This window comes from Scomber japonicus, chromosome 19, assembly GCF_027409825.1.
Source record: "Scomber japonicus isolate fScoJap1 chromosome 19, fScoJap1.pri, whole genome shotgun sequence".
Taxonomy (NCBI): domain Eukaryota; kingdom Metazoa; phylum Chordata; class Actinopteri; order Scombriformes; family Scombridae; genus Scomber; species Scomber japonicus.
The window spans coordinates 9893067-9916975 of record NC_070596.1 but is presented as its reverse complement, the minus strand read 5'-3'; the positions used below and the strand labels follow the sequence as shown (position 1 = coordinate 9916975).

General features: G+C 38.8%; 1 protein-coding gene across 2 annotated transcripts in view; it reads right to left on the bottom strand.

The window, feature by feature from the left end:
• Positions 1 to 23397, bottom strand: part of LOC128379998 (protein unc-13 homolog B-like) — a 67961-nt gene extending 44564 nt beyond the window's left edge. The window contains exons 1-8 of one of the 2 annotated variants that reach the window (XM_053339651.1): positions 23131 to 23397; positions 13218 to 13247; positions 7426 to 7525; positions 4806 to 4923; positions 4284 to 4407; positions 1505 to 1578; positions 1143 to 1200; positions 804 to 833 (exon numbers count right to left, since the gene is read on the bottom strand). In XM_053339651.1, the coding sequence (XP_053195626.1) occupies positions 804 to 833; positions 1143 to 1200; positions 1505 to 1578; positions 4284 to 4407; positions 4806 to 4923; positions 7426 to 7525; positions 13218 to 13247; positions 23131 to 23152 (556 nt within the window). In that variant the 5' untranslated portion in view covers positions 23153 to 23397. The remainder of the gene's footprint in view (positions 1 to 803; positions 834 to 1142; positions 1201 to 1504; positions 1579 to 4283; positions 4408 to 4805; positions 4924 to 7425; positions 7526 to 13217; positions 13248 to 23130) is intronic. The other variant, XM_053339652.1, reaches the window with a different exon arrangement.
• Positions 23398 to 23909: the final 512 nt, after the last annotated feature.

Here is a 23909-nt window from a genome sequence, read left to right as displayed (position 1 = left end):
TTAATTGTATATAATTGAGTACTTTTTGTTTTTCCAACAAAAAGAACAGGGACAAAAATTCAATAATAAATGCAATTGCTGTCGCCACAGTTAAGCCATCTTAAACGCATAATAATAATAATATTAACAGCCATTGTTGTTCATAAGCAGAAAATCTACAAAAAACACATGAAAGTGACCTTGGCAACCCCAAAAATGACCCTTAGAAAACATCTTTTAAGAGCTGACCAAGAGGTTGGCGTCTGCTGGAGGGGACAGCTGAGCTGGGGGGGTTTATCTTTTCAAAGCGATAAAGTGAGGGGATGAAGGGTAAACTGATTCTTGTTGATATCTCTTAGAGTAAAGTGTGAGGACAATGAAATTTCAAGGTGATATATGAATATAGTTTAGCAAAGACTGACACCTATCAGCTCAGTGATGCAACTACAATTTCCACCCTTGCAGATTATTTAACTGTGAAATATGAGAGAGCGAGAGCGAGAGTGAGAGATAGATAGATAGATAGATAGATAGATAGATAGATCTCTTTTTTCCAGGATGTGCACTAAACTAATAATGTATGGGTAAATATACATGGGTTATAAAATCAAATAGCATGGCATAGCACAGAGCATGGAAAATAGGAACATAGCAATAGCAGGAACTGAGGTTAAAAAAGGGCCAAAAAGGGCCAAAGGTTAGGTGAGGAAAGTGAGGAAAACCAAGTGTTAAGAGTTATTATTGGGAAATATGGGCATCAGGACATGCAGAGGGCACTGAGGATTGGCCTGGGGGATAATTTAATCAAAGTGTGTTTTACATACTTAGTGGGTCAGCCCATCCGAAATAGTTGCCTGGTGAAAGTGCAGATGTTACAAGTGAGAGGTACAGTCAGAGGAGGTAAGGGTTGTGAAAACAAAACAAAAAGTGTCTCTGTGTTGTGCTAGAGAGAGGATGAGGGAACCAAATCAGTGGTGCTCAGAGTGGAGAACAAGCTGTCACAACAGTAAGAAAGCGGATTCAACATAAGAGGATTCAACTGTTACTACATTAGACAATACAAAAGGGTGAAGGAAAGGAAATAATATCAAAGTCTGTGAGCTAGAAGAGTGGAGAATTGGCTCCATCTAGAGGCCGAAAGGAGTACGGTCAGGCACACTCACAGCACTGGGAAGCTGCCAGAGGCAGTGGGCGACTCTGAACGTCATCTTGAAGAGGGTACTACAGATGAGTGAGAGGGGAAAAAACAGCAAGTGTCAAGCATGTTTTTCATGTTTCATGTCATATTGTTATTGTCATGGTAATTTATCAGCACCACTCCAACATCAACAACAACAACAAAGAAAAAAGCAGTTCTACATCATTAGCAAAAGAAATAGTTAACAGGAACATACAAGCAACGTTTTTTTAGGAACCACAACATAAAAAGAGCTTGATCTGTAATACAATATGTTTATCATAACAACACAGTGATGTTTGGCCTTCATACAAATAAATGGAGTTAAATCTTGTTAAATTTCTTTACCTCATCATGGATACTCATGGTATTGATGCGTTCCAGTTTGCCCGTCCAGTACTGTGCCTCGTCATCTGGGATGTCTGGTACCAAAATATGCATACACAAACATACACATGAACCTGTGTTTTGAGTCAACATCCTGTCCCCTCTGATTTCAGGCATCATATTCCAGGATGCAATCATAATAGATTAACGCCTCTTTAATTTCTCATGAGCTTCTCAGGGAAGAGGAAACGAGAATAGTTAGTTAGCAATGGCCACAAGCTGTTAAGGGACTAGAAAAAGGCAGAAATGTGCACATCAGAGCAACAGGGATCCTACTGTAACCCAAACTAATTGTAAGAGGTATTACAAGTCATAGATTTTAAAGCACACATAACATCAAATAAACAACCAAATCAAAACCAAAAATAATAACTTAAATATGCCAGCAGCCACAAGGAAAAAAAAAAAACAAGTTACAAGAGGCCAAATAAACATACAGCAAAATGTGCATCTCTGTGATGGTGGGGTACACCTGATATGAAATCAAGTCTACATTTGGCTCACAGCTGATGGAACCTCAAGCAAGAAAAGAGTGTTATTTCCTCATCTTTGCCTCACTCATCCCAACCTCTCCAACTACGTATATCTATTAGTTGAGACAATATTACTGTTGTATGAGATCAGATTGTCTCTCACCATTCTACCTTTTTGAGGAGGAGGAGGAGGAGGATAGGGATGCGTTGCTCTGCAGACAGATGCACATTAAAAGGCCACACACACAAAGGCCAGGCCTTCAAAGACACACCGACACACACCTTTAATGAATGTCTCTGGGGGCAGAGAGAGTCATGATGGCCTCCTGCAACCTTGAAAGGTCTCCTCTTAAAACAGACAAAAGCAAAAAAAAAAAAAAAAAACAGCTCTGCCCACTCAGCGGACAGACACACTGCTTTAACTTTGATGCCTTGTGATCACAAGGTTTGAGCTGTATATGCAGTGCCAGTAAAGCTGCGGGAAAGGACACTGAGAACAGGGGGGTGCACAGGGAACCTTTTACCCTTGAATCATGGAGGGCATTGGATTGTCACCTGGGAAAAATGAACTGAAATGTTAACTTATACTGCTTATTATCAATGGGACTTTATTTGTAAAATTCTTTTCCATCACATGTGAAAGAATAAAGGATAAGGCCCCTGAGGGAAATTTGAGATTTGTGATACTGGACTATACAAAAAACAGCTTTCCTGACTTGATATTAATCTAGCATTTACTAGGATCTAGCAACAGTTGGGACAAATGAAATTGTCCCAACAGTGGTGCTCAATGGGCTGTGGCCACAGCCATGACAAATAATAAGGCAGCATTAATATTTTTATATCAACAAGAAACCAAATAACTACATGTATTGTGAAAGGGGACAATTGTTGTAATAAACCCACAGAGAATATTGTCCAATTTGCATCATTAGGGAGTTTTTAAACCTCTTTTAAATCATTGTTTTGATTTTTAAGGAATATTAACAGTATGGTTTGGACTCACCGCTCCAATCAATCCCATTTCCATCACGGGCAAAGCATCTATTTTAGACAAAAAACCCAGATAAACCCACTTCACACCATCTGCCCAGCACCACATGGAAGGCACATAAAATCAGCAAATAATAGGTACAGATGGTGAAACATCAAGCAACTAAAAAGCCAGATATGTGGACACAAGACACAAGTCCAAATGAACGCTTATGTAGCTCTCTGTCTGCTTGATGTGCAAGTAGGAAACTGTTTGATAACATGTTAGGGTTAGGGACTTATTCTGCACCAACGTGGCCAAAATGTAATTAATGCAGCTCTAATAAAGTATACATGTAAATGAGTGATGGATGATTGCAGAAAATGATAAGTGGCTAATTGACCTGAACTTACAGTTATACTTTGCTCTTCATCATTTTAGTCATATATATAGAAACATAATGACAAAGAATGGTTTCTTAATCCCGCACAATGGAACAATCTGACCAAGACTAAATTATATTTACAGACCCCAAGTTAATAAAGGAAGATTTGAAAATGATAGGTCAGTGCTCTAAATTTGTGCAGGACAGAACCAGGCTCCATATCCCCACTGGAACCAGATAAGGGACATTATACAGTAAAACAAATATTGAAGAGTGTTTCAACCCATTAGTTGTTCAATGTCAGTCTCCTTATTCTCATCCTGTAATGAGATAATAGGAAGGAAGATTTAACTTAATTCAGGAAAAATGTTATCTCATACGCTACTCCTGTTGCTCACATGTTTTCTAGTCGAGAGAGATCAATGCGAGGTACACTTGCATAACACTACAGGACACCAGGTTACACTGCGTCATCAATTTATTACAAGATGCCCCAGGCTGGCTAGTTTTTCCTATGTAGCCTCGAAAACCACATGCTGACATTTCAGTAGGAAATATTTGTGGCACTTGTGTAACTAAGAGAGATAAAGGTTGATTTGCCCTGAGGTAACCAGAATCACTAATGTACTCTCCACATCAATAATGTACCCACTGTAGTCAGAGCAGGTACTTGAGATGACAGCATTGCAAAATGTCTTACATAAGTGCCTGAACTTTTCAAATGTGTGGTTTATTCAATAGGAATTTACCCCTTATCACTGAAGTCGAGTGTGCACCTAAAATAAAAAGAAAGTTAGAAGAAAGAAAGAGCCAGCGAATGCAGGAAAGGCAAAATCTCAAATTAGGAGAGACTCAAACTTGGAAACTTGTTGATAATAAAAAATGGCTTGACAACTCTGATTATCTCACCAAAAGGCAGCTCGAATCGAGTGTCCAGCAAGACTCGATGAGGTGTTGGGTTCTTGGTGCCATATATCTCATCCGCCTTCATCAGGACCTCTGCATCCATGAAAATCCATTCACCTGAGCCCTCCTGCAATTTGATATTGATATTTACCTTACAGTAGGAAGACATTTGGACTTTCTTTGTGACAATTATTATACCTACTTTATACCATTATTGTTATTATAAAGGGTAAGACATTTTGGATAGTCTTATCAGTGTAAAAACAAAGCTTTTTCTTTTTTTGAGTAGTTATATTAAGATTGCAGACAGGTACAGAGTGCCTGATACAAAAGATCCATGGCTGGAATCAAACCTACATGGCTACACAGTAAGCATCCTAACCACTCTGCTACCAGATTTGTATTTGTATCATTTGTAAGTTTAAATTGAATGTCTGTGGAGCAAGAAGTCAAATAATGTATCTTTTTAAATGAGAAAAATGTAAAGTTTGCAGTAGATTATGTGATATACGGTTGCACTCTAACCTCCTCTGATTGCTGGATACTCTTTAGAGGAATCCATGCTGTCCCCACCATGGTATCCCAGATGAGACCTTTGTTCCACACCTCAACAATGAGGCCAAGGTCCAGCCGGTTGATCTCACTAGGAGAGGGAAAAAAATTAATGTATCAAGCAATGTCACATTACGAAAAAAATCCTTCCTGATAAACAGTGTGGTAAATGTCAGTTGATGAAAACAGTATAACAATTAAGTGTACAGTTTGAGGCTCTGTTATTAGAACAAAGAAGCAGGAGAACTTTCCAATATGCCATTCAATTCACACTAAATAAACCAGAAATTTCTACATAATTACTGCCAAGCAAAAGCACTGTCAAATAACAAAAGCTACTTCCTCTTTTTGTTGTGTATTAGCTGTCATAATCCATTCCAGCCTTGTTTTGTTATTCAACATGCTATTCAAAGGGCACAAAAACAGCTTGATGACAGCAATAAAATGGCATATCAATTTTGAAAGGAGCTGTGTGACAAGGACATTTGCATATTCTCATCTGTGGCAGTTTACAACTATCAACAGGCCAAACAAAAGGAAGATGAGAGAAAAGATAATCAAAGAGAACAGCTAATTGAGAGAAGTGCAAAAGGGTGGTGGTGGGGGGGTGGGGGCATTGAGTCTCCATGGTATCCAGGTGCAGAGATAAAGGCTTTTCTGAATCATGTGCTCATACAAAATGGGACAGAGCAAACAAATCAAGCGAGGTATTAAAATAAAACTGTTGCTAATTTTAACTTTGGTTGTTTAGACTGTCATTTTGATACTGGTAACCAATATTAGACTTTTTTTTTGTTGTCATTTTCAACAATGTTATCATCCATGCGCTTATCTCAACCAGATATAACAACTCTTTACTAATCATCTGTCCATCACTTAAAACCTTTTTTACGCAATACAAACTGAGGAAATTAAAAGACACCTGTAGGGCTGCTTACATGGAAAAGCAGAAACGAGAAATTATTAATTAATTAATTAGAGGGTCCCACTACTTGAAATAACATGAGTAATTTCAGTGCACAGCTCCTTATGCAGTAACTGCAGATTTTTATAGAACACTTTCACAAACTTTTTTTTTAAAAGCCTGTAAGTATCCTAGTGGTGATTTTGTCTTTAATTTAGTGTCATGGATGACAATGTTGCACAGCATGCCAAAAATATACAAGTCTTACCTTCTAAAACACTGCCGGTTTCAAATCATAGCAATACATTAGTGTTTTATAAAATGTATTCATTAATTTTTGGTCTCATGCCTACACTTTAAATTACAAGTTTTTGCTAGCAGCCAGTTAGCTTAGGTTAGCACAACAGCTATCCTATCTCTCAAAATTTGAGTTAGACCCCTAAAGCTCCCTAACAAATATCGCACAACTTTTTGTTGTTGTTGTTTTTAAGTGAAAAAACAACCAATTGTGGTTTATAGGTTTTGCATGTTGTGGTTATGTGCTAGATTACCTTTTATGTGGGAGCAGGGATTTTTCTAGAGTCTCCACGATTTCCCTTTCAAACATAACTGCCTACGTCTTGTGTAAAGTTAAATTAACTGGCTGCTGGCAGTAGCTTTATATTTTCTGTAACACTTGAGCGTGTTAGCAATCTTCTCATCTAGCTCGCATATAACACCCCCCAGAGTTAGCTACAGGTTAGCTGCTGGGATTCGCACTTTGCAAGATTGAAATTTCCTTTCTTAGATTTCAGTTGTGGCAAGTCATTTTCTCTTAGCGTTTGATAGACGTATTTTGCTATAGCAGGTGGTGCTGGCCATTTGCTGGAAACATTGATGAATGATTATGAATTACACCTAGCTGACACATCATTAATGGACAGTAGAAGGATGAAGGTCTGGAAAAACAAACACTGTTGCAATGAGGGAGTTCACAAAAGACAAACAATGACACACATGCAACAACGTGCTGGCTCTTTCATCACCATGGATACCTTTCACAGGGAAAGCAAAATGAGGAAATTAAACCAACGAATTACAAAGACGAAATAAATAGCAGCTGTTGAACAAGTCAGTTTCGTAGAAAGTGTTACAGAATTTGGAAAAAAAAGACTATAGCTCTAACTTTTAAAAGTTATTAGAGTGATGCCAGAATTCATGCATATTGCATATTTATATAATCGCAGATTTTTAAACAGAGATTTTTAAATTTATTTTATTTTTTATCACTTTTGAACTTCTCCCTACAGGGATAGATACCTTACCTTACCTTAAAAATAAATGAAAAACAACAATAAATGGGGTTCTTGGGGTTCAGACATCTTTTCAGAGACCACTTCTTCTTTTGAGTTTGTTGGGTAATGTGTCTTTATTGAACCATGCTGTCAGGGCAGTGTGGATACACTGGACCATATGTGTCTGACCCAGAAGTTGAACACATTGATTGTTTTAGTTTACAACCTAGTATAAAGTTGGCATTGGTGTGTTACATTTATATTTCTTTTGTTTATCCTGTAAAGTGCTTGTGGCCTTTGCCTAGTCTATCATGCACCTGACATTTATTATAGTTGCTAATTAAAGTGATCAAAATTTAGTCAGCTCAATAAATCTTCAAGCATGGCCCCAGTGTGTCTGGGTTTAATAACTTACAACATGAAATCCTGTTCCCAGCACGGCTGGTCCCCCCGCACAGTGATAGTTGTGCTTTTGACATTCTGCACCTTCAGCGTCACGTAGGTGTTAAACTTGTCTGAAACAAAGAAAAAAGAACAAAGACTATGTTTTAAAATGTAGTGATGTGGTAGCAGTACTCTAGAAGCATATAGAGTGGTTGCATTTGGTAGAAAACAATGCTTACTTTTGCAAGAGAGAGAGAAAATAAATGGTAGAAAAGATACAGATTATGTGTACAGTGTTAACAGATCTACAGGAACCTGCAGTGTTATTCATCATGCACGAAAGGTGCAAAACACCTTTTTAAGGGTGATAAATGAAAATGAAATGTGCCTCATAAACAAACAAGTTGGACATCCCACATTCGAACGGCTACGAGTAATACTAACCAAGCCAGTTTGTCTTTGACTGTGTGTGGGAGAAAATAACATCAGGAGCTCTAGTGAGAGCGAAAGCAGATAAGTCTCCTCCCCCAAACTATGTCAAGCCAAGCCACGCCAGGCTAGCTGACTGACCCTGTTAATCTCCACTGAGAGCCAACCCCACACAGCACAGCAGATACAACTACAGGATTCAACTGCCTTCTGTGTCCGAGCCTCACTTGAGGGTAGTTTTAATAATGTCGCTGTCAACCTATAGCATACAACAGAGGAAACCTGTCAGCTGATGATGTAATACAACACAAGTCACTCCTGACCTGTTACTACTGCAGAAAAGGTCTCTGTCAGCCTTAATAACATCAAGCCTAAAATTGAAATTCAGTGAGGTCAGAGATGACAGTGCCAGCTGAATTTAATTTTTCCTGTTTGTTTTCTGGCTACAAAGTCCTAATACTGTATGACAGCTGGCCGTTTTTGCATTAAATGCACACTGCTTGAACTCTGTTGGCTGTTGAAACCAGCAGCTGAGACACAGATTCAAGTGCCTATCTGTCAGTCTATGGAGACAACTTTCACACCCAGTGATCTCCGTCAGCCTCCTCTCAGCCAGTGCGACGTTGACCGTCTGTACCAGCTGTCAGCGCTGGGCAGGGGTGATGGAACGGGAGGGGGGCTGGGGGATTAGACGGTCCGTGACACAACCACCACTTTTCATTTCCCTCAGTAGGACGAGGGAGCATCAACACGTGCCTGCTGATGTGTTCAGTTTTGCACTGATAGTTACTAGCTCTGCACCACTGGTGGTCCTCTGTGTGACTTCATCTTTCCAGCAGCACACTTCATCACATTGATGTAGTGCTCACTGATTTGCAACAGTGCACAACAATGGCCTAATACATGCAGAGATATACCTTTGTATTTATTACAGTAAAGTTTCCAACCCCTTTACAGTTATATCTGTTATATCTACAGTTAAATATTTAAAAACCCTCTTAGTATGATGCAGCAGCACAAACCACTACCCAAAATGACCATGAAGTTGAATCAACACCTCTCTAAAACATTAAATGTGCAGTATGTTGAATTTAGTGGCATTTAGCAGAATGGACTTGGCAGATATAGAATAAAATATCCATAAGTATGTTCTAATTAGTGTATAGCCTATTATATCTACATATGGAGTGGGTCCTCTTCCACGAAACCTGCCATGTTTCTACAGTGGTACCAAGTTTAACAGCCACTGTATGTTCTCTTACATAATTGGAAGGGGAGAGCCTCACTGCTAGATGCCACTAAATCCTACACACTGCACCTTTAACAGAATCAGGAACATTTTAGCCTGCATGAAGTTAAGATTTATTTCAGGCCTTTTATATTAGATTACATTAGAGCAGTAATCATCTATTGATTGATCGATAAGTCGACTGAAAATTAATTAACAATTATTTTAATAAACGGATCATTGTTTCATTGTCATTTTTCAAGCAGAAATGCCCTAGATTTTCTGGTTCCAGCTTCTCAAATGAGATGATTTGATCAATTATTTGTCAGATAACAATAAATCAGATATCTTAAATATCTGAACTGTTAGTCAGACTAAACAAGAAAACTGAAGATATCCCTGGAGCATCTAAGACATTTTGAAATAATGATAATAAAAATAATTGTTAGTTGCGTCCCAAGACTAATTTCAGCAAGCTGTACCTTTACATTTATCAATCACAGTAATGCAGGGTATTGTCTATACTGATGAACAGATTTGTTGAAAACTGAATTTTATATAGTAAAATAGTCAAAATCTACTATTGTGCCATAATTGCACCTCCAAAGTATCCAAAGTAAGTAATATTAAACATTATGAAGTTAAACAGTTATAAGAGATACCCAATGAAACAGAACAATAACAAAAAAAAATATAACATTAACATGACATTTCAGCATATAACTTTTTATTTTTTTTAAACTAATCACTACCATGCCCATTATGTGTGGGTCAAACACACAACACACAAAGTAGACACACAATTCACTTTTTGGTCTATGGGAAATGAAAGCAAGGCATCAGCTGTCACTTTGCAGACTAACCACCTGACCACACTAAACAAAGATTTTGCTGGTTACCCTGGTAACGTATTGAAACATTTACTCTGCACATAGTGTTTAACATAGCAGCCAGATAAGTAAACACAACTCTTGACACAATGAGACAGTAAATAGTTGACACAGGTGGATTCTTACAACATTCCAATGACACACACCAGAAATGAATATTCGTTTTTTTGGCCCAAAACAAAAAGCTGCACTGAAAGCACAGCTGACATGATGTAACGCTGTCTAAAAGCATTATCTGGCCTACAGGTACCGTGAGTGACAAGAGGCAGACCTAATTAGTGTCTCAAGAGGACAGTAGTGACAAAATGCAGGCATTATTACAAAGGAGCCTGGGGGATGCTCAAGCCTTTCCCTAATTAGATAGGCCATGCCTTGTGCCATACTTGGGGCGGCTCCCATGAATAGAAGAGATGAGATAAGGGAAGAGGATGTATGGATTAGATAAGAGCCACTTAGTGGCTGTGGGCCCTTTACTGCAGGCACTGTACATTATATGGCTGATACATTCTGGACTGTTGAGTAGGAAGCAGCCTCATCTGCTTGGAAAAACAAAAAGTATGTGGCTGCACACTGGAGGTGGGCCGGTACTGGATTAGTGAGGCCAATTGAGATATTTGAGAATATTCAAAATCCAATGACAAGACATTGGCAATTTAGTTTTTAATTTGTTTGTTTGTTTTTTCTTTACCAGTGAAATTAACATAAATACAGCTTTTTTAACATTCTTTCAAGCAATCTATGAAATGTAGTTTCAGTTGATAGGTCTATCCAAAAGTTTTATTAAAGATGACAGTACATGTTCATATAAAATAATAGCAATCTTCAAGTTGTGAAGTTTGAAATTAAATTGCAATTACTAAATTGTAATAACTATAAAAAGCATCCAACTTAAAGAAAAATGAAAGAATTCACTGTACATATAATCTAAAACCTGCAGATTCAACAATATATGACCTTCCTCAGTGTGAGCAGGACTGATCCTGACATGTTAAAATGCATGAGAACACACACACACACACACACACACACACACACACACACTTAGTGAAAGCACACTAAGCACAGCAGTCAGTGCGATGTAAAGAAAAGGAAGTTGTGGTGAACTGTGGGATGATGCGACCTGCTGGTCCTTTCCATGTCATCTTGAGACCACTCACTGCCGCCATCTATGAACCACCCACTCCCCCTCTGAGCCCTCAGTCAAGCGTCTTCATCCATTATTGACTGATGATGAGGTTTTTCAATAAATTAGTCAGGAAAACTCATGCAGTTGGAAAGCTGACATTTCAAACTCAGACCACTCATCAATGTTGCATGCGACAGAAGACATAAACCTACGTAACGTGGAGTTCTGGACTGAACATAATGTGAACAGTCTGTAATCTGGGCACTTGGAGTATTGTTGAAAGAGAAGCGCTACAGGAAAAATACCAAGACAGAAAATGTGCATGTAGCTATAAAAGCAGAGGCTGAACACACACAAATCCAACACTCAGTCCTTATCAAGCTCCTGTTTCCTGTGACAATCAGTGGAAAGTATGACAGCTGGCCACTGGCCCATCCAAGGTCACTTTAAGTCTAAATATTTCCCAGAAACGCCTTAATGTCACACTTCTAAAACTCTGGTATAAGAGCGAGACAATTGAAGGTGTGGTGAGAGCACAATGCAAACACTCATCCCAGACCAGCCCTATGTAAACTTTGTGAGATCTTCTAATAAGTCACATGTAGGGCAACCAAGGCTTCATGAGAACAGATGAATAACAAATAAATATGACATATTTATGACTTCCTGAAACAGACTAAATTGGTCATGTGCCAAATATGTTTTGTTAGGTATGTCAGGTTCGGATAACCCATTTTTGCTCATTCTCTTCATTCTTCCAGCAGTTGCGGAAACAACAGAAGGGACTTTACTTAGTCCTGAGAAGCTGCAGCACTTATTAACTGACACACTGCAGTCTCTACCATACATTTACTGCCAGACTGACAACTTGATGCTAACCTTCTCCTCTGCTCTGATCGCATTCACCGTCACTTTACAAACTACCCTATTCCTTAAAAAGGAGCAATGTTACGAAGAGTTTCCCAGGCAACAACACAGAGGCTGACTCAGCACTGCACATAGGCCACCAAACACTATTGATTTTACCAAATAATAGACATTTGGTGTTATTTTTCATTTCTGAAAAATTGTCTCTAATAAATGTTGAATCAAAAAAAAGAAAAGAAAAAGAAAACAAAAAAAGAAAAAGAAAATGGTTCACTGCAACAAGGCAGACCCAGACTGGCTCAAAGAATGGTCTCCATGAACTTCCAATGCACCACAATATTAATTTTATTCTCTACTGTAGCATGTGCAAAACAATTTGATATTACAGTACGAACATAATCTTTGTTGTTGTAAATCTCATTCAGGACTTTAAGCTTGCCCAATATTCTGATAAATCCTACTTTGCCCAGTAGCCAGAAAAGAAAAAAGAAAAAAAGAAGTGATGTTTACATTGCGCTGAAAGGGAGACGACAGGCTTAAGTGAATTATCCTGGATGTTTGCTCTGGGACAGGTGTCAAATGTGGTGTGGCCAAGGGAGGAGGGAGGAGGGCACAGACAGGACAGACCATGTCAGCGGAAACTCCCAATCAAAACCCGGAGCAACTCGTGACACAATACAGGAACATCACTAAATCATCACGTCTCCCAAAGGTGAAGGGGCAGGGACTAAGAATAATAAATGCAGAGACTAACTGGATAATTAACTTTAGCAATTATCTATTATAAAAACAGAGGTCTGCTGGGGGCTGAGAATGAGAGTAAAATGTCATTGGCAGTTTCAAAGCTGCTGTGACTTTCTGTCTGTGCTGCTGCCTGCTCTTGCCAGAAACGTCACAGGGCTTAAGAAAGGCGTGAGGCTGAACGCTAGAGGGATTTGCTTAGGTGGAGAGCATGGGGATTTGGACTTAGCAGCCACCGATCTTGGTGTAAGCTCACCTGTGCACGGCCTGGTATGGAAGGACACAGGATTACGTAATATAAAATCAACCCTTCCATATAGTGAATTGCCAGAATTTGGCTGATTAACCTACAAGACAAATCAAGTCCATGTGGCCTATTTCCAAACACAACAACATAAAGCAAGTAAGCACTGCGAGCTTCTGAACTGTGTAAATATGCCATTAAACTAAATTAGAAGTCCCACAAGATATGATCCTGTTCTGAATGGTATAAATAATAATTCCAAAAAGGTGAAAATGTGAAAAAATGTGGATGTACTCACCTGAAGGACCCTGGAGCTTGGCTTTTTTCACTGTAAAAACAAAACAAAAACAATTATTAGACTAGCAAGAACAATTTAAAATCAACTTATTTTCAATCTACTGACATGCGCTGTAAGGTTTATTCAGCAGAACTAGATGGGTAAATGACAACGTGATGTTAATTGAAATCTCATCAACACACTGTTGGGCCAGTACAGAAAAACAGCAGTCAGAAATATAAACATGTCTAGTCATGGGTAATGAAAAGTGGACAGGGTCTCATGTTATTGAAGCCTGACTAATTCATTAATATGCAAACCGGCGAGCCGTGACTCGTGACGCCTTAATCACACAAACACACGACAGCCTCATGATGTTGTTGTCTGTGAGAGTAGAAACACTTCATGTGCGAAACACACATAAATGTCATCACTCATGACATTATCATGGAAATAGCCTCATTTCCATTTGTACTTTTCCATATTAATTGCCTCTGAAGAACTAATCTTTATTTAATTTCCCGATGCCGATTCATTCTTATTCAAATGCGACCCATTGAGACAACCCTCCAACAATGGAGCAATAATCCTAACTTCTGTTACATCTGACAAGTAAACACTTTCTTCACTTCTTTTAAATATCGTCCTCTCAATAGAATAATATAGACACTCATTTTATTACAAGAACATGTGTAACATCTGCATATTGGATTATTTGTGGTCACATAATACAGTAATAACATTTGCATTGAGTCAGCCTTTTGATATCATGCAAGTGGAAAATAATATACTGCCATCCACATTTTATCAGAGCTGATAAATACCTTTTATCTGATTGTAACTTTAATATTATCAAGAAGCATAAGCCTTGACAGCTGTATCACAAAACACAACAGCTGGTAAACAATGGCTACTGTGAACTGGGGCACATCAAGATAACAATGCCCCCCCCCAAAAAAAACCCAACAAAACAATAAAACTAAAACTAAAATGTCTGCATGTCTGAAAATCTCTAAAATAATGATTTAAAAAGAGGTGAGGGGGGGGGGGGGTTGTTTGTTGGTGAATTTTGGTTTATTTTTAGACTGTCCATCTTTAGCCTCTTGATCTATACAATAACGAGTACGGGATTGTGCAGTGCTTTGGAGGGGATTAATTGTGATTGCTGTAGCAGTGTTATGTGTTCAGGCATATAACCTACTAAACCTCTGGAGCCCAGGATGGCAGATGGGCAGAATGGGATGATGGAGGCATAAATGACGCTTTCATATTTCCATGTAACATCCCTCATCTTCTCTCTGTGCATATCAACACAACTGTGAAGGAGAGAGATTCTTGATTGTTTGTTTTTGTTTGGTGGGTGTTTTTTTTTTAATACTATCCTGAATTAAATGAATTAAATCACAACAAGCTACAGTGCTTGCCTCATAGTTATAGAATGACAGAAATGTATTATTTGGATAAAAGAACCCAAATAATAGAGAGTAAGTTTAAGAATATATATATACACATGTAATTCCATGCAGTTCTAATGTTAAGCTAACACTGGGAACTTTATTATCACGTTGAAGAAAGAAAAACAAATTTGCCACCTCTCCCAAAGAGTTTCCTGTCTTGTACATACCTCAGTGTGAAGCGGAAAGAAAGGAAGCAGTGGAAATGTGGAAAGAGACCAATAGTATGAGTTCTTTTTTTTTTGTTTGACTTCCCACTGAGGCTTTTCAGCCGTGGGGCCTCTCTTTTGTCACTGGAGCAAATCAGCTGGCACAGTGTCCTTATGTCCTAATTTGCATGATGTTATTTAGGACTGTGATACAGAGACCAGAGGGCAATAAACAAGGGGGCCATTATGGTGGAAACAGATGCTTATCATTTTCTGTCCTGGGCCCTCCGTGGCTTTAGAGGGCCATTTAGTTCACTATGTGGCAGGGCCAGTTATCCTATCAGACTACTGTCCCTACCCCCGCCTCATTTCCATTATGCCTGCCACTTGTTATCAGGTATTTAAGAAAGCAGGATCTGAAATGGCCAAATGCCAAAAGCAGGTATTTTCTATTTGGCAAGTAAATCTGGCAAGGCTGATAATACCAAACATGATGACAAGGAGAAAATGAATCATGTTGTCCCTATATAGTGTAGCCACGCGTCCACAATATATTTGTTTTTATGCATGTCTAAACAGTGTTGTCTACACAGGTTACAGCTGCCACACAGCCCTGCATGAGTTTCAGTTTCTCTTATGACAGTTAGTTTGGAGGGTTTGTTTGGGGAACTTTGTGTTGTGATGGAGGGCCTTTCCTCACTTGGAACGGTGACAGCATGAGAATAATCAATATAATCGAATAGAATGTGCATTTCCTGAAGAAAATGAGTATGACAGCTTCCTGCTGCTGCTACTGCTGGTGGTTCAGCAGCAAGTTTAAAATATTTTAACGCCACATACTTGTTAATCATCCCAATCATGTTTTACTTAAGGCCACAATGTGGGGCTATCGGTGCCATGCTTAAATATGCTCATGGAAAACTTATGTGCCAAATTTGATTTGCAACAACAGAATTGCAGAAATATAGCCCCAGAAGTAAACAGTATTGTATTAAGACTAATAATTCCCACAGACTGGAGTTTATTTTAAATGTATCTTTTCACCAAAACTGAGTTGTTAGGGTTAGGGTTAGGGTTAGCCATATGACACCATAAATAAAGCATGCACTGGCCTCGCTTTTGATTTAATAACCATGTGCTACAATACAGCAAATGTATACCTTTTAGAAAGTGCAAAAATTGCAAGATTCAATATCATATTTTATTTTTCTTGTATTAATATATAAACATTCAAAATGTACTCGTGTTGATACTACTAGAAGGTATTATTCAAATGATAGAGCCCTTTTGGTCCTTTAAAACACAAAAAGTAAGATCCAAATACAAAGAAATCATTGGAAAACAGTAGAAAAAGGCAGTGACTGGCTGTTGGATCTGATCAGGTGGGACCAGTGTAAGAGGGGAGAGAGCGAGAGAGAGAGCGAGAGAGAGAGAGAGAGAGCGAGCGAGAGAGAGCGAGCGAGAGAGAGCGAGAGAGAGAGAGAGAGAGAGAGAGAGAGAGAGAGAGAGAGAGAGGAGAGAGAGAGAGAGAGAGAGAGAGAGAGAGAGAGAGAGAGAGAGAGAGCGCAACAGATGGGCAGGGGATTACAACCTCAATCTCTAAGCGCTCTTTCTCTGATAATTCCACTACTCTGCTGCTCGCTACACTCAACCATTCCTGCCTGCAGTTCTGTGTTTTTTTTATTCCTGCTGGGCCTCTATCCTCCTATCATCCTTTCATAAAACTGTATCTCCTCATCCATTCATTCTGCTACAGATCAAACCAGCAAGGCGCTAAACAAGTGGTGTTGCTACAGCTATGAACTAGTGTGTTCTTAATTCTTGTCTTGAACACTTGAATGACTGGAGACAAAAAAACTGCTGTACGATTGTTTTCAATTGGACATGTAAGACAAATATGACAACCGAAAGTCAACAGAGGAATCAGTGTACAAAAGGCACAATGATGCATGAAACAAGGTTGACATCCTGTGTGGACACTGTTCAGCTACTGGCAATAAAACCAAGGTAACAAAATAGGCAGCAAGGAGTAGGTGTGTGGAATATGACGATATTAGATTGTGAACGGTTAAAATGTCTTACATCATATCTCCAATGACCTGCAGTGACAAGGCTTTCAGGTAAAAAGGAGCTCACGGCATCTGCATGGTTCACATCAGGAACCCAAACTGTTTGTTTTTAACAGTAAATGCCAACAACCAGTTAGCTCACAGATTTGATGCTTGGTAGCATGTTTGCTGAATTGTCTAAATGTCCTGCTGGGAGGCTCAAGATTTAAGATTTAGGTCATTGTCAGTTTCTCCTGTACGTGCACACAAAAAAAAATAACTAAATGTTGCTCATTCCAGGAGAAAGCAGTGCAACAACGAATTCATAAAAAAAAAAAAAAAAAAACGATAAAAACGTGCAAATCCCAAAGGAAGGGGGGAAAAAAAAGCCAACAATTAGCAGCAAAGTGCATTAATGTGCATTTGCAGAGAAAGTACATGTCTCATTCCACTTTTGACATCTGGTGTATGTCTATGAGTGTCCAGCACTGATGAAGAGGTTAGAGGGCGGGTGGGCATGTTCGTGGGCTGTTAATGATCCTGACTGCTTGTGGGTAAAAGCTATTTAGCATTCTGCTGGATTTGGCACAGATGCTCCTGAGGGAAAACTGATGATGAGAAGGGTGGGGATCCTTGATGATTCTGGAGACTTGGCAAACACAGCTTGGTGTGGTACATCGCCAGCAGGAAGGGGAGTGAGGCATCAATGATCTCTCTAGCCATCTTCACTGTCCTGTACAGACGAGGTTGTTTGGATGCTTCACAGTTACCCAACCAGGAAGTGAGCTCGTAGGTTAGAATGCTTTCAATGTAGTAGGTGATGGAGGCAGAAATACCTTTATAAGTCTTCAGAGGGAATAAAGCCAGTGTTATGCTTTTTAAATGTTGGCTAAGGTGATATTGGTTGAGGTCAGGTGGTCCCACAGGTGCACTCTACAAACTTAATGTTGCTGACCCTCTCCACAGTGGTGGCATCAACGGTCAGCGGCGTATGATGTTGCCTGACGTCCCTCCTGATATCAATCATCATCTCAAACCTCCAGTTGCAGGTTTCAGTGTCCACATCCAGCAACCACAGCTTCTCCACCAGCTGTTGTGCTATGATGATATTAAATACTGAGCTGAAATCAATGAAGAGGATCCTGGAATATGTGTTCTTTCCTTTCAAGATGTGACAGTGAGGTAGAATATGGTAGATACTGCTTCTTCTCACCTGCTTCACATCATGTTAAACTGAAAGCTGGGTTACAGGTTAACGCCACCGTTTAGCAGTTAGCTTGCCTGCTAACTGGTAGGACTAATTTCTGCCATGCTGTAAGCTGGTGTGATGTCAGCTCTGGTGTACAGTGTTGGTGTCCTTTTTTTTTTTTTTTTTTTAAACGGTGCACATCCTGCTAGTTATCCAAATGACACACTAATGCTTCTACGCAACATCAGCTTTTCAGCTGTGAAATTAGTTAGTTTGTGCTGTTAGTTTGGTTTTCATTGTAATTTTTAAACAAGACCAAACAGACCGTCACTATTTTTTAATGCAGCTTTGCACATTCGCTCTTATTTATCCATGGAATTGTTTGAGTTTTAATGTAATTTTATGTCAGTCTCTCATGTGCGTATGTTTTTATGTTGTTTGTGAGACCCTAACCAAAGACAAATTCCTGTCATGTGATAGATAATAAAGTGTTTTGAAACTTGAATCTTGAGTACTGTTGAGTAAATAGAAACAAACAACATGAAGAAGAATTGTGATAAGATTTTTTGCCATTTCGTCTACCCCTAGCATGAAACCAATTCATCATCACCAGCTTATTACATTTGATGCAGTTTGGTAGCTTTTCATCGAACATTGATGCAACTATCAGTCAATTAATTCCATCAACACAAAATAAATCCATTACAATTCTGGTAATCAATTATTCCCTTCAAGGAATAGTTTAACATTTTTGGAATATTCTTATTTGCTTTCTGGTGGAGAAGATTGACACAACTCTCAAGTCTGTCCTATAATATAAGGCTGTAGCTAGCAGCAGGTTAGTTAAGCTTAGCACAAATACTGAAAACAAGGAAATGGCCTGACTGTATCCAATAGAAACAAAATCACGAGCCAAGAAAAAGTCTTTCACGTAAACCAACTTGAAACCACAATGTTTCATCTTTAAACTTCATTTTTTGTGCATATTACACAAACAATCATAACATATTAATCAGAGAGCATTAGAGGGGTGGGTGGGTGGATTTTGTTATGTTAGACTTTTTTCCTGGTATTTGCAGACTAATTGAGGATGAAACTAATTAGTCACTGCCCTCCCAATAATATGGATTGCCACATCCATGCTGTATCTGTCCAAAAATACTCCAATGCATTTCTTACACTGATTAAAGACTTAAATGATAACTTTGCTGTCATTTGGCGAATATGAATGCAATGTAACCCACATTTACCTCCGGTTTAGAAAATCTAATTTCTTTAATTGCCTAAATGTCCCTTCAGCACAGCTTGGTTATTATTTGCCTCCTTATATTCCGACACCAACCTCCAGCCTGAACACATAATCAAATCAGTGAACAGCAAAAGAAATACTGCCATCAGTCCACTCCACAACCACTTCCTTCAAAAACTTGCTGAAGCGGAGCCCATACATCTCTTTTAAGACCATAACAACAAAAGCTACCTTCAGATAGTGTGTGAGCTCTGGTTTCAGATATTAACAGATATCCTGTCAGTGAGGAGATCACATGTCTGAATCAGCATCTGCACACTTCTGATACTGCAGCATCACCGGGGTACACGCGTCCGCTCAGCCCTGTCCTGATCGACAGCGGGAGTCTCACCCACATGTCCACTTGTAAGGGCAACCACTTATCTATTGTGTAAAGACATCGCCATGGAGATGAAGCATCTCGACTGGCAATAAATAAGCAACATTGTCAAGCTGTGGTCTCGGATGGGGATGAGTCACAACATCAGCTAATCACATGCAACCCCTGCCCGAGCAACCTTTTTATCTATGGGCTGCATAACACCTACCAGCTTTCACTTGCTATAACTGTAATCAATAAATGGATGGCCCACAGGCTCTATAGCGAAAGGCCCCCCATTTAGTACAATAACTCTTTATTACCAGAGCCATTAGGCTGAACTTTCTGAAGTAAGTGGGACCAGACTGACTTGCTTCTGTGTGACCTTTTCCCCACCAGGAGCCTCTCTCATTCCCAGCTTGATGTATTGACGCTAAAATCTCTTTTGAGGCTTACTGTTTTCAGTTTTTTATAGAAAAATACCCTCTTTTTTTCTTTTCTTTTAAAAAAGGAGATGCATTTAAATTGACCTTCAACTGGGTTTTGTCATGCCACACATCCAGAAGTTGTTGTGTTGTTGTGTTTCCATCCTTAATTGAATATGTGCAGTGATCTTTGTACCACATATGAAGGGGCTCATGAACAGTTAGTGATTATACAACTTCTAAATAGTTCATATAAAGCTTGCAGCAATTGATAGAGGAGACACAGTGACTAGCTTGAAATAAAAAGACCACCTCTGCTTATGTCAGCTGAAATGATTACAATTTTAGGACATATAATATTAGCCTTATTAAGCTTGAGGAAGAACAAGCAGTGGAGCTACAACACACAAGACACATATTTATGTACTGCGTGAGGAGAATGTTGAATCAGTCATTGAAGTCAGGGTGTGTCTGATTCCACTGAACAGTTAATTGATGGATCGTTTTAAGTTCATATTGACCAACTAGACTTGTGTTGAGACAGGGGAAGGGAAGGATCAATGTTTACCACCTCAGGCAAACCCTAAATGTAGTTTTGTATGTTTTTTATTGCTTGAAAGTACACCAACTGGCAGTTTGCCTCTTGTTACTTGTGTATGCAAACTTGCATACAACCTATTAGCTACCTGCAGCCACAAGTTAACCGGTTCTTCAAATTAGCCAATCTTAGCAATTTAATCTTATTACAAGCAGCAGGATAAGGGTCAGTTAGCAGTGGTATTAGTTGGAGGTTTTGCAGGCTCACACACCCACTTCCAAAAAAGTTTTTCAGCACAGAAGTATCCCAAACACTCAGAAATAGAAACAGAGGCAGAAGGCTTGTGCAGACACCCAGATGGATCACAACTGAGCAGGATCATTTTAGGATTGTTTTGTGGAACTTCACTGGGGAGGATTCCTGCTCTGTGTTGAGTCATTATTCAATAGTGACTCGGATAACATTTGTCAAGGCATTAAAGAGACATCAGATCACAGCAGAAGGTGTTTGCCTAATTGTGTAAACAGGTAGAAAAGGAGGAAAAAAATTATTATGGTGTGTCTGAGATTAGGTATGAGGCTAAGAATAAAATGCCAGGCACAAAAAGCGAACTTCTTATAATTACCATTTGGAGATTTCAACATTCAGATAATAACTGCAAACTGGAAATGCAATACATCAGACTATGGTTGCCCTATATGCCAATTGCTTGCATGCAATAACATAGATCTTCAGTGGATATTTGAGGGACTGTGCTATTCAATAATCAGCGACTCGCATACTGCTTGCAGGTAACATCATTAAGAATAATTATATAGTGTAAAGTAAGAGAAAAGTCAGTCTGATGGGATGAGAGACAGTGCAAAAAGTTTTAACTTAAAGTCCACTTCGATTCCAACTCATCTGACCGACTTAAGTTATAAGTTCAGTTCGACCCAAATGCTCGCTGGCATTTTACGCATCATTTGTGTAAGCAATGGTATCGATTTGACACAAGACCACAAAGTAGACAGATAGTAATAACACTAACACTGGGAAGGGGACTATGGATCAGAAACTGACAGATATAAGCCCATCAATGTTGCTGATCATATTGGCTTTTCTCTGATATAAATGTAAGGGTGTGTCATTTCTAACAAGCATAATTATGTTAACAGGATTTAGTTATTGACTTGTCTTGTTTACAATAAATATGGTATCTACCATATCTTTATCACCATTAGTCTAATTAGCATAAAAAGGAAAGGGGGAAAAGAAGAAGAAATGGTTATTTTACTCAATAAAAGCTCTTTTGTGAATGACAACATTAATATTTAATGGCAAACTTTATATCAAGTACTGCGCTGGTTCTGTCTTTACAGATGTGCGCACACGTTTAGTTAAAAGGAAATAAAATCAAACTTCTATGTTGGGTTAACATTTTTTTGTTTTTTTCTATTTTTTCCCCCTCTTGGCAGCACAAGACCAAACTGCTGGCCATAGGTCTTGTTTTCACAGAATTGGATATTACATAATGTGCTTTGCTGCTGTAAAGGATGTCCGAGTGAATTCCCCATATTTATTTTTATTTTTATTGTATAAGCACACTGGAGCCTGATTTAATTTGGTCTTGTTTCAATATTGAATTGTGTAAAGTGGACAGTAATTCTGTTTTGAAAGGTCTTGTGGATATAACGTGTAATACTATTTGTCATTGGGGCCCATAGGATGATTGCTATTACACGTTTCAATTTATTTGGTTTTACACATTCTAAATTTTGCTTATTACAAATGAGGGAAATTATCCATAATAAATACTTTAATTAAATCTAGACCCATGATAAAAAATGCTGTATATCTACAGTGGAGTGATGAGAAATGACATAAGGAATCTTAATCTTACTAATGTTGGGAAAACAACAGAGGTGATAGTAAAAAAGGGTCAAGGAGGGGCCTCCTGCACCAGGTTTTGTACTGGTACCAGTTTAAATGAAAGGCACCCCACTGCTCATGTCATTCATCAGTAATATATCCACCAGTCAAATTGAGCTACCCATCAGAGAAACACTAACCTAGAGCTCCATAAAACAATGCAATAAATATGATGTAGTGGATAATTCACAAAATAAATGATGTGTGATTCTGAATTGAGGTAATCCTGAGCAGATGATAAAACACACTCAGTGCTGCTGTTTTTTGTAATATCTCTGAGGTCAGTGGTGGCTCTGTTAGCATAAAACAGCTGCTATTTTTGAACTCCTGACTCCTAATCAAATAAAGGCAACATCTCTTATCCTTTTTCTGGGAACACAACTTTAATATTAGGCTACTCTTGTGTTTCATTAACTTAATAAAGAAGCAAAAATCATGTACGTTTACTAGCTCCTTTTTGTATCCCTGAGGGGGGATGCTCTTGCGAGGAAACCTGTCAGATTTCATTGACTTTGTCAGATTCAATTCAACAAACTGAGGTTTTACGTGTTGTACTACCACTTCATGTCGTTTCTAATCGGATAAAGAGATACAAAAAACAGTTAAAACTTACCTCTGACACAGAGTAACGACATGGCAAAGCGCTTCCAGTAGTTTCACACAGTTTTTTTGTTTACAGAGCAGCCTCTCCGCGGAGATTTAGCCTCCTCTGTGCGGTAACATTGCAACGTCCGTCTAACTACTTTATCTTCTAAATAAAATATATCGTTAATAAGTTCCTCGTCGATGTCTACAGGTTGTTTCCTGATGCTGGACATGGACAGAGAGCAGCAAAAGCCCCCCGCCACGGCCACGCCATTATTAAAACTCTCATCGCAGGTTTTCGGACTGACGGACAACCTGAGGGCACTGAGGGAGGGGAAAGGCGGGGGCCGAGGCACCTGTTACTGGCGTTTGATGTGTCCAATGAGAATGGAGTACAGCGCCGGAGGGCGGAGCCTTTTAAATAAATCTGACCAATCGCTAACAGAAACAGGTTGAAGGAAGAAACAGGTGACGCACTCGCCCTTCAAGTGGACCAAACACTTGTAACTTTTTTGTAAAAGTGAGATTTTGAGTTGTTTTATTAATATATTATTTTTAAAGTATTTTATTTTTTACTTAACTCGTGTGTTTAGAATTGGATTTACACTAAAAGGTACAGGTGTGGGACTATTTTACTATTTGTTCAGGTTTCGACTACTCCTAACTTCTAAGGTTGTATCCTCTAATTACTTGATCACTAATATCTTAGTTTCTTATTTATTTGTCAGTTTATGGTTTTTCTTTATCCTGCGTTATCATATAGTTATCATCAATGCATTATTCCCACATATTTTTCCAATATTTTAT